Below are 14,760 nucleotides of genomic sequence, written 5' to 3'. Positions count from 1 at the left end.
CACGGCCAACCGAAAGGGCCGCCCTGCCCAGCCAATAGAAAGACGCTTACGGCTCGGGACGCCCCGCCCCCATTCTTCTTAAGAGGACGGAAGCATCCTTACCAATTAGGGGGTGGGGCTGGAGGAGCGCTACCAAGCCGTTTATTAACAGCAACTTTCAAGTATGCAGCCAACAAGTTATTATCTAATTTATAATTTTTATAAAGGTAGAACTAAAATTCCAAGGAAGGGTGTATACATTATCTAGTAGAATACTTATATTTTAAATTGCATGCCTTCCCAAGCATCCCTAATGAATGGCTATACTGACTGGGGCCGCTGAAAGTTGGAGTACAACGTTTGGCAGGACTGTTACCTATTTCCCATATTAGCCCAGTCACCTAAGTCTAGACAGGTCAGCTCAAACATGCTCAGTCAAGACTAGAACATATCCCCTCCCCCAGGTTCAGGATTGGCTCCATGTATACACAGAAGTTGTTTGCTTTTAGCCTTTATTGAGATTTTAAAACATTAAAATACAAATAGATTTAAGAATAACTTACAATAATTTTTGAACATTTACTCTGTACAAATGTGATGCATATTTCAAAAGGTAGTAGATTGCATACGTTCTCATAAGACCTTATGCAAGCCTGCTACAGTAAAAAGGCAAGGTAGACTTGACCAAATATACTAGCATAAGTTAAATGTTTATATTTTCTCTTAAAACACAGTTAAGCACAATTTATACTTAAGGCAGTTCAAAATGTAATAATAAATTCATTCAACCCTCTTCACTCCCCCCCCCCCAACATAAGTTAGATCTCATGTTTTGTTGAGTTTTCTATTTCAGGAACACTGGTAAGCCATATGCAACTGGAGCAGCGCCAATCATGTATCTGAGCTTGGGAGCCTGGCGGGATTCAATGATGTACTGTAGCAAAGGTGTTCCCGAACCTGCCTTGAGCCAGTTGTTCAGAAGTGCCTGCATATAGCGGTCAATATCTCGATCTGTTACATCCCAGAGATTACCCAGCACCAGGGGACTGGAAAACAAGGGAGGGGAAAGAAGTATGTGAGCACAAGTCATGTTTATAACAGAATCCTGAATACATCAATTGGTAGGCAAAACAGAGCAAAATTGGTTTGCTTGAGTAATACTTAGGCTTGCACAAGCATTTCATGTTGGATGGTGCCTCTTTGTTTCTGAAGCTTTAGGATAACAAAGATTTCTTTGTATTCATGTATACTCTTCCCATCACAGCTTGGAAGTCAGTATATCAGGATTTAGGAACTATGATTCTGGGCAATTACTATGATGATTGACTATGTTTTAGCAACTTACCATCCTGCCATGATGAACTTGAGGATAGCACCAGTTCCCTCCAGGTTGCCCTGTACAGCTAGAGCAGCACTGCTGCAGCCAAAAAGAAAAGCCACAGCTCTGCAATCAATCTTTAAGATGGAATCCACAAAGCGTGTGCCTGCCCCATGACCAGCATAGCTAAAAGAAGAAAAAATTGACACCTCAAAAAATCTGGCAGATTCCCTTTTTGCAATTTCTTGATTGTCTTTGTTTCCCATTAATTTGCAGATCTAAATGTTAAATAATATACATAATAATATGTGGGGAGGAAATCAAGGAATTTCCAACATTGTTGTCCTGGTAAGTAGCCCAAAATATAGTTAAGGCATAGAAACACTTTCCTTTCCCCATAAGCCAGTTCTTCTCCGTGATATTTTGGTTTTGCATAACTATTATCTGAGACTTTAAATATATAAATACTTAAGGAACAGAAAACAGTGTTTAAATACATTCAGAGAAAAATGTATTCCTGAGCAACTTTTTAATTTTTCCATTTTCCTGTATTCTTTAGGCCAGGGGTGTCAAACTTGCATTATCAGGGCAGCATCACGTGATGTATTGCGAGACCCCCCCTTCACTAAACCAGGCATGGGCGGGGCTAGCATGGGATATATCCAGCCTGTGAGTTTGAAAGCCCTCCTCTAGGCATCTGCTTACATACTTCTCAGACAATGAATAGCATTTCTCCAATGAGCCTATGTAGCTGAGATCTACTGTATCAACACCTTTTTTTAAAGGCAAGAACACTTGCAATTAAAAGTATAACCAAAATGTTATTCTGTTGGAGCAACTACATCAGACCCAGGATCCACTTCCTCTATGTTTTAATAGCTTTCATGACAGAAATTTTCTATCTGCACTTCACTGAAACTTTTTGCTGGCACTAGAATGGGATATGCAGCTCTGCCTTGTACTCACATGTAGAGGTCACATTCTTCGAGGGCCTGTGGTACTTGGTCTGTACTGGGAACTTCTCCCACCACTCCTGTCCATCCAGGTTCACTATCAAGTAATAAGCAGAGAAAAAAAGACTATTGTTCTGACTGAGGTGTCCCAAGAGCATGAAGCAAACTCCTTGTCCAACAAAAAACCCTTTTATGAATTTACTGTGAATTCTGCTCTTCACATCCAGCGAAGTCTTTCAAGGGCGGATTTACAGTCCTTATCTGGCTTGAAGAGCTGACAGACCAATTAAGTGAATTAATTGTCTCCTGCAAACTCCACTCCCCTTTCGCTCTTCTTTTATTTCCTCTGGGAGGGCCATTCATCGTCCACCTGTGGCCTTACTCCCAAGTCGATCCCTGTTCTTTAGCTGTTCCCTTTGTCTGCGCATGTGCACATTGGGAACAGGCTCCAGCTGTTCGTCTGCCTCACTGATGTCTGACTCTGAAGGCAGCTGATAACTGGCATACGGCTCTGGCCCCCTCCCTGCCTCTGAGACACAGTCCTCATCAGAGCCTTCCCCAGACTCAGGACTGGCCCATGTTCCTCCTCAACCTCCTCACTATCCGAATCTGCTGCCAGCTCTGCTGGCAGGCCAGAACAATTATTGGTGAGTGAGTGAGTTTAGCTGTGTCAACATGGTAAGCAGCCTTGATCCAAAAGGAAACTCATGGACAGGTTGTGTAATGCTATGGCTTCTCTGAAGGATCCAAAATCGGTGCGATAGATACATAGTGCAAATACCTACCCTTGAAACCATTCTTTGAACATCTTCTCTGTGCCAGGAAGATTTTTGTGTGGGTTCAGAACATAGAAGGTGCTGCTGCTATTGACTCCGTGGTGAAGGATAGTCTCTTCCTGATAAGAGATCAAGAGAGTTGCTTCATTAGATGGGGATAAATCAGCATGAAATCAGGCACTAATTTTAGGATGTATCCAAAGTCTGTGAGAATGTGTGTGTGGTGTGTGTGTGTGTGTGTGTGTGTGTGTGTGTGTGTGTGTGTTTGTCTTCCATTATCAGCTCTAAAAGCACCAATGAACATCAAGGAAGGCCACTGTGGTCTTCATGCTGTGGCTAGCACATTGCTTCTGAGACAAATTTACCACAAACTGTACTGTGCTTTGAAATGACCTCTTGCAGTACATCAAGCTCTAATGCAGCCATATTTTTATCTGTATCTGTTTCTCTCTTTGTTTATCTCTATACTATCTATCTATCCATCCATCCATCCATCCATCCATCTTTGGTTTCCCGTAATATGGTTCAGTATATTAAAAGACCATTTAATGGTTATTTAAAACTATTCAAGGGGGGGGGGGGATTGCATACAAATTCTTTAAAAAAGCATTGCTCCTTTTAAGCAATATTTCCCTCTCAATCAGGTTGATTGTTCTTTCTTGTGACCAAGAGCAGCCTACATTAATCCTTTTTAGTTTGCATGCTGGCTTTCTCAAGTCAAAGAACTGAGTTTTTAGAACTATAAAAATTATGCTAGCTTTCTTAGCTCAAAAGAGCTCTATAGCTCTAATTAGGCCGGCAGAGAAGGCCCAAAGAGGATCCCACTGGTTAAAGAACTGTGACTGTCCAGAAGAGCCTTCTCTGCCACAGTGCCCTCCAGGGTAAGATCTTTTCCTGCCAATTACCTCCAATAGACCGATTAGATCCCACAGATTAGGCCTCCTCCGAATTCCATCTGCCGGCCAATGCCGACTGGCAACCACCCCGGAGGAGAGCCTTCTCTGTGGCTGCTCCGACCCTCTGGAATCTCCCGTGGAGATTCGAACCCTCACCACCCTCCAGGCCTTCTGCAAAGCCCTTAAAACCTGGCTGTTCCGACAGGCCTGGGGCTAAAGAGCTTTCCCCCCCCCCCCGAATGGTATGATTGTTGTGTGCTTTTAAATTGTGTATTGTTCTGTTCGTCTTTTTTATTCCTTATCTGTACCCCCCTCCCTTGACTTGGATTGTGAGCCGCCCTGAGTCCCCTTAGGGGAAAAGGGCGGCATAGAAATATAATAAATTCAATTCAATTCATAAGAACCTAAAGACTTGGCTCTGCAAATTGGCCTATGGATCCAATGGGGGAATTCAAATCTAGAGGTGGCTGCTAGATTGACAGCAAACCACCTCCCCTCCCTGCTTTCTGTTCCCAACTTTTTTATAGTCATATTGATGTATTTGTTTTTGTTTTCTTTTCCATTGTTCATTTCATTGTTCTATTATTTTACTTTCACTTTGTTCAAATTTCCTTTTTATTGCTTTGTTTTTTATGATTGAGCCACCTAGAGTAGCCCACAGCAAAATAGGCAGTAAATAAATTTAATAATAATAATTTCACTTACTGGGTGCAATCTCACCCAGTACCAGAACTAGGTGACTCATTTTTTGTTCATCCAGCAGAACTAATACCTAAACCGGTGTTGGTGAACCTTTTCGGCACCGAGTGCTGAAATGGGAACATGTGTGTGTGTGCACAGCTCGCCTGTGAAGAGCAGCTGGCCGGTGTGCATGCACATGCCAGAAGCTGGAACATCATCTTCCCAGTGTCTACATGCATGCTGGGCGGCTGCACTTCCGGTTTCCGGTGCTCCCACGCGTGTGAAAGCCAGCTGACCGGCACTCCAGAACCCAGAAGAGCAAAGGGCGACGGCTCACATGCCCAGAGAAGTGGTTCTGTGTGCCACTTCCGACACCTGTGCCATAGGTTCGCCATCAAATGCCTAAACTATACAAACAGAGGCAGAGACTTTGATGCTCATAGCACTGGCCAGCTTAAGTGAATCAATTTTGCTTGCCACTTGCCAGAGAGGAAGCAAGGAAGTGAATACCATCTCCTAAAAATCTCCCCAGGTTCTTGCAAAATCGTGCTTCCTAGCATTTACTGTATTTTTCAGAGTATAAGACGCACCTTTTTTCCTCAAAAAAGAGGCTGAAAATCTGATACATCAAATCAAAAAGTCTTATACATCAAATACAACATTTTTTGCCTCCCGAAGCCCCGCTCCCTTCACCAAAATGGCCATGCATATCCTTATGGAGGCTTTCAGACAGCTCCTGGGGGTTGGGAAGGGCAGAAATAAGCAAAAAATGGGCTGGGTTTTTTTTGGGAGGGGGCGCCCCCAGCAGCACTCTAGAAGCCTCCATAAGGCTATGCATGCAATTTTTTTGACAAAAAACAGCCCATTTTTGTGAAAAACGGACTGTTTTTTTGCTCCTCCCCCCTCCGCCCCTCAGGAGCACTGCAAGCCCCCCCAAGGCTATTCATGCCTTTTATTTGGAAAAAAAAAATGGGCCGTTTTCATGAAAAACGGGCCTTTTGGGGGAGGTTTGCAGAGTGCAAAAAAGTTTTTTTCCTCTTTCAGAAAGCTCTTTAGTTAGAATGATTGATGAGAATTACATTGATCAAGTGCTGTGCCAACAGAAACACTTAGGTGCTGCAGGTTGTCAGTGATTTCCTTCTCCAGCACACAAATAAATACACCTGGAAACATCTACCTACCTACCTACCTACTCTCTCTCTCTCTCCATCTACCTATCTACCTACCTACTCTTTCTCTCTCACTACCTACCTACTGTATTTCTCTCTCTATCCCTCTACCTACCTTACCTACTCTCTCTGTCTCCCTACCTACCCACTGTATTTCTCTCCCTACCTACTTTTTTCAAAATTTGCCTCTTCAAAACCTTGGCGTGTCTTATACTCCGGTGCGTCTTATACTCTGAAAAATACGGTATTAAGCACACATTTTCTCTCTAGACTTCAATAATGAGGCAACACTCTTTAGTTGCAAAAGAACCGTTATTTAGTGATAGCGTTAAAATTGCTATTAAATGCATCAGCAAAGGGTGGTGGAAAAGAACATATCTGAGTCAAGCTCTCAGCCTCCAGAAAGTTACAGATACCTCACCTTTTTCATAAGTGAGTAGCTAAGCAGAAAGTGTAGAGATGGCAACCGGGTTATTGACTGGCTTTTTAAGCATGGTATGTTTTCCCAAGGAAGCTTCTGGAGATGCTGCAAAGAAAGATCAAGTGTTCAGTTCCCGCCATAAAACATTTATTGGATGAAGCAAGTCAATAATATGGTAAATTGCTGGGCCAGTCTTGGAACATTTAGAAGATCAAAATATTTCATGATGATTCTCTCTACATGTTTCCATGGGAAAAAAAACCCAGGCAGCAACATCTTGCACAATGCAAGAATGCTGCCCTTGCCATTTGCTCATCCTTCCGGTAAAATAGCATAGCTCCACCCTTACTCACTTTATCCAGCACAAGCACCAGGTGGCCACTTGGTGCCTGGCCAGTGTATGATTTCAGTTTGTCCACTGTCTCCTGTAGAAGCCTCAGGGCTCTTTCAGGTTGAGCTGGGTGAAGGCCCCGTACCAAGTGCTCTACAAGTTGTGGAGTTAACAGATGGGATCCAGCCAGTACGACCTTATGAAACAAAAACAAAATAAATTCCCATGTCCAGAGCTGCCTGATAATACTAACCTGAGCCGATCATAACAGTAGAAAACAAAAAAGCAATTGTAATAAAAACATGGCAGATTTCTCATTTGAAACAGAAAATGTTATATGTGTGTGTGTGTGTGTGTATAAAGGCAACAGTAAAAATATTGGGTTTCTGTCGTGATGGACTCTTGTGACGAGCCGATTGACAGATGATGGAAGCAGTTAGCTTTCTCCCATAATTGGGGCTTACCAGGGGTTGTGACACTAAATATATATGTCACAACCCCTGGTAAGCCCCAACCCGAACAACTAGAGACCTATACACATATATATATATATAGGTCTCTAGTTGTTCGGGTTTTCTCCCGCGTAGAATTGGAGATGTCTTGGCGACGTTTCGACGAAGTCTCATTCGTCATCTTCAGGCTGCTTCAGACTACTTCAGGTTTGGTGTTTCCAGGAGTCCAATTCTACGCGGGAGAAAACCCGAACAACTAGAGACCTACATACTAACACCCGCGAAAACCTCAGAAAACATATATATATATATATATGTATGTATGTATGTATGTATGTATGTATGTATGTATATATATATGTGTATATATATATATATATATATATATATATATATATATATATATGTGTATATGTATATATATGTGTATATGTATATATATGATGTATATATATATATGTATGTATGTATGTATGTATGTATGTATGTATGTATATATATATATATATATATATATATATATATATATATATATATATATATATATATATATATACACATACATACATACATACATACATACATACTCATCCCATTGAAGACAAGGTGTACCTGGCTAACCTCACCTTCTATGATCAAAGCCTGCCCATCTCCTTACCTTAAGCAAAGCTAGATCAACCTTTTCACAACCACATTCTCTGAGATTTGTTAGGAGATGGGTGGCTTCTTCCACCAAGCTGTCATTCTCAGAGGCTGGTAGTAGTGCAACCTTCCAGCAGCTTAGCACATGTGTCTCCAGAGAATCTATCAACGCCTGTGGAGTCAAGCAGAAGAGTCCTTTTTAACAAAACAAAAAAAGGGGGGGGGCAGAACAGCACAACAGCATTGTGGTTTGGAGGATCCTGCCTTTGACCTGATTCTGATTCCCATCAAAGGCACAAAGTTCATTGGATGTGAATGGGCAGTGTTGGGGAAGAAGGACTTGAAAGAACGGAGCATGAAGTAATCAGATTTGATTGCACAATCAAGACAGCATATCATCCTGGCAGTCTTGATCTCCTCTTCCCATTCTTTTTGTTGAACTCAGAAAGTTTCAAGCTTGTCACTAGTTCAGCTTTGTCCAATGCAGTGCCTTTTACATGTGGTTAGCTTAACAATCTCATTATCCCCATTCAACCCAATTTATGTCCAGAGGACCATGGACATCATGGGCATTAGATTCCTTGAAAACTATAGAGCAGAGGTGAAGCCACCAACAGGACTGACACAATGGTCAGATTTGGGAGATCCCATTCTATGCCCTACAATGGACGTCTCTGCATTTGTGGAACAGCAGAGGTAGAAGACCTGGCTCACATCCTATTTGATTGTTGCTTGTATAAGGGGGCGAGAGACAGATACCTTGGTCTATATATCAAGCGAATGACCCATTGGGATCCCCCTATCAAAAAAACTTAACTTATGTGTGGCCAGAATCTGAAAATAATATTTAACACAGCACAGTACTTAAGTAAAATGGTTCAGTTGAGATTGGGGTAGATTGTAGGGCTGATACTGAAATGTAATTTTATCATATTTTATTTATGTACGTATTAAATTATTGTATTTTATTCCATTTTATTTTAAATTATATTTTATTCCAATTCCATTTAAAAAATAAATCAGATTTTAGTAATAATTTGTGTCTGGAACTTTGCACTTCGATATGGCACAAGCACTAATCAAGAAAGTAAACCAACTAACTAAACTGCAAATTTTAATTTGACTGAAGGACGAAAGTAGTTGTAATATAGGTAGAAAAAATGTGCTAAATTGGATTAATTTAATCTACTAAATCAAGGGGTTTTGCCCTTGATCTGAAAGAGAACTATCGTATTTTTCGGAGTATGACACACCTTTTTCCCTCAAAAAACTGGCGGAAAATCTGGGTGTATCTTATATACTGAATACAGCATTTTTGCCTCCTGAAGCCCTGCCCCCTTCACCAAAATGATCATGCAGAGCCTGTAGAAGGCTTCCAAAGTGCTCCTGGGGGCTAGGGAGGGCAGAAATGAGTGAAAAACGGGCCGGTTTTTGCTCAATTATGCCCCCTCCCAGCCCCCAGGAGGACTCTATAAGCCTCCTAAAGGTTATGCATGCAATTTCTTTGACAAAAAACGGGCCCATTTTCGCAAAAAAATGAGCTGTTTTTTGCTCGTTTGGGGGGGGCACCCCCCAGGAGCATTCTGCAAGTCCCCTAAAGGCTATTCATGGCTTGGGGGGGGGGGGAGAGAAACGGACCCATTTTCATGAAAAACGAGCCATTTGGGAGAGGTTTGCAGAGTGCAAAAACCTTTTTTTTAATTTGCCTCTTCAAAACCTTGGTGTGTCTTATATTCCGGTGCATGTTATACTCCAAAAAATACGGTATGTGCAGTAGAAAAGCAGAATCACCATCATTCTTTTGTCCAATGCTATCCGACCAGTCCACCAATCCTCTTTCAGTGTGAAATTTGAGATCTCTTTTTGTTTTTGCAGGATGGCTTCGAATTCACTTAGAGCTGCACTTAAGGAGACCTGAAAAAAACACCAAAAGGAATATTATGAGACAAAACATGGCCTAAATCCAGAAAATTACCATATAAAGTTCTCCTTCTCACTGTTCTTACCTTGGCATGCAGAGTCTGTATCTGGATGTTCACAGGAGTAGCATCCTTCTCTAATCTTGTCAATAAGAGGATGTCCTCAGTGGTCTGTGGTTGGGTGCTCACCAGTGTCATTATGCACACTGTGATTCCTAAGAAGGAGACAGCAAGACTCGTAAATAAGTCAATTGAAAAGAGAAAATGTTAATGAGTAATACTATGACATTAAACCAAGCCTTTGTTTGCCAAAGCACAACACAAAGAAAATTCTATTTCAATATCTTGAACTAGGCCTTCAAGCCATCATCTCTGCTCATTGCTCTCCTCCTTTAAACCCTGCACTTTTTAGCGCCCAAAAGGTTAGAGCAATGAAAACAAAACCCCAAATAACGATTGAGAAAAGATGGGCAGGGCAGAAGTCTGAATGTAAATCACATGACCATGGGGATGCTACAGTGGCTGTTAAGTGTGAAAAACAGTCAGTGATGTTATAACTTCAGTCAGTAAACTCTTGTAAGTCATGGACTATCTATATCAATGCACAAGAACCAGTGTGGTGTAGTGTTAAGGTACCAAGCTTGAAACCAGGAGACCATGAGTTCTAATCCAGCCTTAGACATGAAACCAGCTGGGGGACCTTGGGCCAGTCATCCTCTCTTAGCAAATAAGGCAAAGTACTTCGCTCCAAAAAAACCTTGCCAAGAAAATTGGAGGGGCTAGTCCAGTCATGAAGATTCAAAACTGACCTGAAGGCACACATACACACAACATTAACACACATCTCTGAGAAGGCCTCTGTATGTGTGAGAACAGTCTTCCTTTTCAGAGTGGTGCTACTTGCCAACCACAATCAAAATATGATTCCATCTTACACATCCATCACATACCAGGGGGGATTTCCTGCAGGCTTTCCCTGAATTTCTTAGTTTCCAACCCTGTTGACGTGGGGCAGCTGAACTCAAAGACGTTCTGAAGTTCTAAGAGCTGCTGAAGCTGAGAATCCGCTTTTCCTTCTTGCAGGGTAAGTGCCTCCAGTTCCTTGGAAACACCGGCCACTGATGTCTTTTTCATTTTGCTAAGGAGGAAATGTAACACTAAGATTCTTAAGACATCCTGAAAAGGGGTCTCTGCTTTATTGCGGAAATAACGCTTTCAAATGTATTCCTTTCTGTAAATACGACACGCTGTTACTGGTAAAGACAATAATGTTAAAAACAGTTCTAAAAATTTCACGTTAGTCACAGAGGTCTACTCCATCTGCTTGGAATTTTTTTTTAAAAAATGTATTACCCGCCCATATTTCATGGACTTATTTAATGAAGTATTAATATTTTGTCCACAGTTTGGACTGCACTTGTTCTGAATTCTAGGCCATGACGTTTTGCCAAGTTTCCAGTTTATTAAAAGTTCAGCTAAAACCTGGTATGGGAAACAAGTGCCTTCAAGCATCAGGGGAGCTTCAAATATATGCCCATAGGACAGTGTTTTTCAACCTTGGCGACTTTAAGTCCTGTGGACTTCAACTCCACAGGACTTAAAGTGGCCAACGTTGAGAAACACTGTCATAGGAAGGCTACCCACTATATCTCTGCATGGTTTACTAATCTACTTTCCAGAAGATTCATAGTAATAGACAGTTCTGCATCCAGTGGTGTATTAACCATTAAGCAGACTAAGCATGTACTTAGGGCACCAGGCCCAAGGGGGCACCATAAAGTTGAGAAAGGAAAAAAAAAACAATGATTTGAACAGTCTGTACAAAGGAGGAGGCACCAAGATTTGTCAGTGCTTAGGGCACCAGTGAGCCTTAATCTGCTACTGGCTGCATCTCTTGCAACTTTATTTCCATTTGGTGTAAAATCACAACAAGAGTCTGTGTGATAAGCACCTTCAAGAACTCCTGTTCTGGGATTATCTCCTTCCAATGAGGAGCCCTGTTCAGATCCACCAGCATGGTGAATGAGGATAGGATAGTTTGGTGTCGTTTTTACATCCTTGCACTTGCCACACTCGTCAAATTGATAGATACCATGTTCCCCCCTTCCGCTTCCATCACTATGAACTTACTTGACTTTCTTATGAATCATGGTCATCTTCTGATGACGAAGAGTGATAGAGACTGACTCAGAAACCAGATAGGCGGTGGCAATGGGGTCCCGGTTCCCAATACACAGCGCCATGAGTTGACAGAGCTGGTTGTAGAGGGCACCCAGTGGATAATGGGCAATCGACTGAAAAGCAGCTTGCAGGGAGTCATAGACCGAGTCCATGGACAAGATGTCTGTAACATTGCAAGTTAGGGAAGAAAAACAAAACACGACAGTCAGTGAAAACCTGAATGCGATTATGTTCAGATTATTTAGTCAGTCTATTTCATACTCAAGCAGTTAGTTCTCCTTTGAAATTTACAATATTGATCTATTTACCCAATTTCTCTAGTCATGGTTCCCTCTCCTCCAAATGTGTTGAAACTGAACTGTCATAACTCCATGTCAGTATGGTCAGAATACATTCATAAATAAGTTCTTATTTCATAAAGCTTCATTTTTATATCTGCACTCCACATCCTTCTCGTAGCTCAAGCCAGAATAGATATGAATTTCATTCCCCATTTTAAACATTTACGAAGAGGTAACATACATCTGCATCCAGACAACTAGCATTTCAGTAGATTTAAAATACTTTTGCTCAAGTAGCCAACTCAATTCCTGTGTTTGTCATGGGGTCGCAAATTTTATATTTTCTCCTGCTAGCATGAAGCCCATGTTGACTGAGTCATCTCTCCTTAGCTAGTTTGTCTATGGCTATCATGGAAACTTCCCTAACCATGTTGAGCCATTAGGACGTTCTTAATGCCCTTTACTAACCAAGCAAATTATTAAATACTAACCGATAAGCTGGTATTGCCCGGGTATTTATTTATAGGGGGAAATGTCCTGACCAAACATAATTTCTAATGTTGGATTTTCCCCCTTACCAGAGGGAGGCCCCTTGTGGACTACTGTGAAGCCATTACCATGGCAACTCCACTGCGCTGTGCAGTAGAAGCCAGTATGGCAGTATGGCACAACAGGCTGTATCTTAACAGAACACACACCTTGAAGGGTGTTAGGGGTGTCTTACCCCCACACTATTTTTCTCTAGAAAGTAAGTCATTTGTGTACCAGGTTTGGTTGAAATTGCTCGAGGCGTTCCAGAATTATGTTGGAACACACACACACACACACCCATATATACACAGCCCAGTGCCTTCCAATGATGCTTAGGTTTCTCATCCCATCAGCCATAGCCGGTACAACCAATGATTTCTGGAATCATCAGAAACTACATTGAAGGACACTAGTCTAGAAAATAAACATAGGCAATAGATTGAATTTGGTCAACCCTAGCAGTGAAAATTAGGATAGAAATTTAAAAATAAATGATCTACAAAAATATCAGAATTCAAACTTCTCTGTTAAAAAAAGATGAAAGGGTTTTCACGCAGTATATTGTGTAAGCCATAGTTTAGGTAAATCTTTCCAACAATATTATAATTTTTAAAAGAAGATTTGACAGAAAACAGATTTTAATGGCTCTTTACCTGCAGGTGCATCTAGTGAGGAGGCAAGTACATGCAAGTTGAAGGGATCTTCCAAAGCCTTCTTCTCTGTGGCTGAAAACCCTCCCTGTAAGACAGTGCTAAAATCTCTCCGGAGGACCTCCTGATCTTCTGTGCTTGGTTGTTGTCGAGTTTCTGCAGAGGATAAAGAAACAGAACACCAAAATGTTTTGATCTTGCCCAAATCAGATGTCAAATATTGCCTTTGAGGCTATGATCATAATCCGTGCCTTCGTTGTAATTCCAACAAAGGCTGGAAACTCAACATTTGATGCTTTCTGGTGTTAAGTCAGGGTTGTTGAAGATACGTTAATCTGGACAGCAGACATCTAGAAAAGATTGATTTATGGATTTACAGTGTATCATCTGCGTGGGCCTGTTGCCGCAAATCCACAGTAATATACTTGAAAGTAAGGAGGCTTCTGTCAGGTGAGTTGAAATATTCAGCTACATGATAGATGATGGGATCTCAGTGAATGGAAATGATCATGCTGAGTCTCGTAAAAACCAATTTTAAAAAATCCCAAATAGAAATGCAAGGTTTTAGAGAAACAAGGCCTGGGCATTTCCTTTTTCACTTGGCTACCACAACTGTTGGGCCAGGCAGGCAAAGAAGAATTTGAAGTAAGCAGGAAGTTGGGATCAGAAATTAATACTACTACCAGTGGTAAATTTTAGATATAAGTTAAAACAGATTTTTTTTTCTGTTGATTTCTTTCCTTTCTTGTTGCCTTTACATTTTTCCAAATCCCTTAAAAAATTGTGTTTGACAGATCTCCACACCCACTGGAGCCCCATGGGTGCTATCCTTCAAAGCATAAAGCATAAGAAGGGAAGGGAGGAAGCAGACGGGGAGAAGACGAGATTGACAGAAACCATGTATCCTCCAGTTCAAGTTCACATGGAACTTATTTATATCCCTACTAGCTGATAACCTGGTGTTGCCCTGGTATTTATTTATGCTAATCCTGTATTAGACAGGAAAAGGAATGAATTATATCTAGTGTCCAGTCAAAGTAATGCTGGAACACACACACACATGAAGTTGAATCCAAAATGCACACTATCACCGGTCAAGAGTATTGTGGCACTATAGATATAATTCATTCCTTTTCATTTTAGCAACCCAGGCATTCCAGAGTTATGCTGGAACACATAGACACAGACACACACCCCGAAAGGTGTTAGGGGTGTCTTACCCCCACAGTATTTGTTTCCAGAGAGTAAGTCATCTGTGTACAAAGTTTGGTTGAAATTGCTCAAGGTGTTTCAGAATTACGCTGGAACACACACACATAAATACACACACACGCATACTGATATATATATATATATATATATATATATATATATATATATATATATATATATATATATATATATATATATATATATATATATATATATATATATATATATATATATATATATATATATATATATATATATGTAATCCCAGTTCCATTTCCAATTTTCCATTTCTGTGTCAGTGTTTTGCATTTTTGCTGATATTAATATGAATCTGCAGGCTGCTCACCCCTTGATTTTTGCTTTCCATT

At 41.0% G+C, this 14,760-nt stretch overlaps 1 protein-coding gene across 1 annotated transcript in view; it reads right to left on the bottom strand.

Annotated features, from left to right (window-relative positions):
* Positions 1–474: 474 nt before the first annotated feature.
* ESPL1 (extra spindle pole bodies like 1, separase) overlaps positions 475–14,760 on the bottom strand; it is a 49,893-nt gene continuing 35,607 nt past the window's right edge. The window contains exons 19-30 of the mRNA XM_087707887.1: positions 13,184–13,336; positions 11,668–11,881; positions 10,488–10,675; positions 9,625–9,752; positions 9,410–9,532; positions 7,635–7,790; positions 6,547–6,720; positions 6,194–6,298; positions 3,036–3,151; positions 2,264–2,347; positions 1,325–1,483; positions 475–1,025 (exon numbers count right to left, since the gene is read on the bottom strand). Of these exons, the coding sequence (XP_087564013.1) occupies positions 824–1,025; positions 1,325–1,483; positions 2,264–2,347; positions 3,036–3,151; positions 6,194–6,298; positions 6,547–6,720; positions 7,635–7,790; positions 9,410–9,532; positions 9,625–9,752; positions 10,488–10,675; positions 11,668–11,881; positions 13,184–13,336 (1,802 nt within the window). The 3' untranslated portion in view covers positions 475–823. The remainder of the gene's footprint in view (positions 1,026–1,324; positions 1,484–2,263; positions 2,348–3,035; positions 3,152–6,193; positions 6,299–6,546; positions 6,721–7,634; positions 7,791–9,409; positions 9,533–9,624; positions 9,753–10,487; positions 10,676–11,667; positions 11,882–13,183; positions 13,337–14,760) is intronic.

Source organism: Thamnophis sirtalis, unplaced genomic scaffold, assembly GCF_051295495.1.
Source record: "Thamnophis sirtalis isolate CommonGarterSnake01/CBP01778 unplaced genomic scaffold, rThaSir2_p1.2 scaffold_3, whole genome shotgun sequence".
NCBI classification, from domain to species: domain Eukaryota; kingdom Metazoa; phylum Chordata; class Lepidosauria; order Squamata; family Natricidae; genus Thamnophis; species Thamnophis sirtalis.
This window is presented reverse-complemented; position numbering and strand designations above follow the sequence as displayed.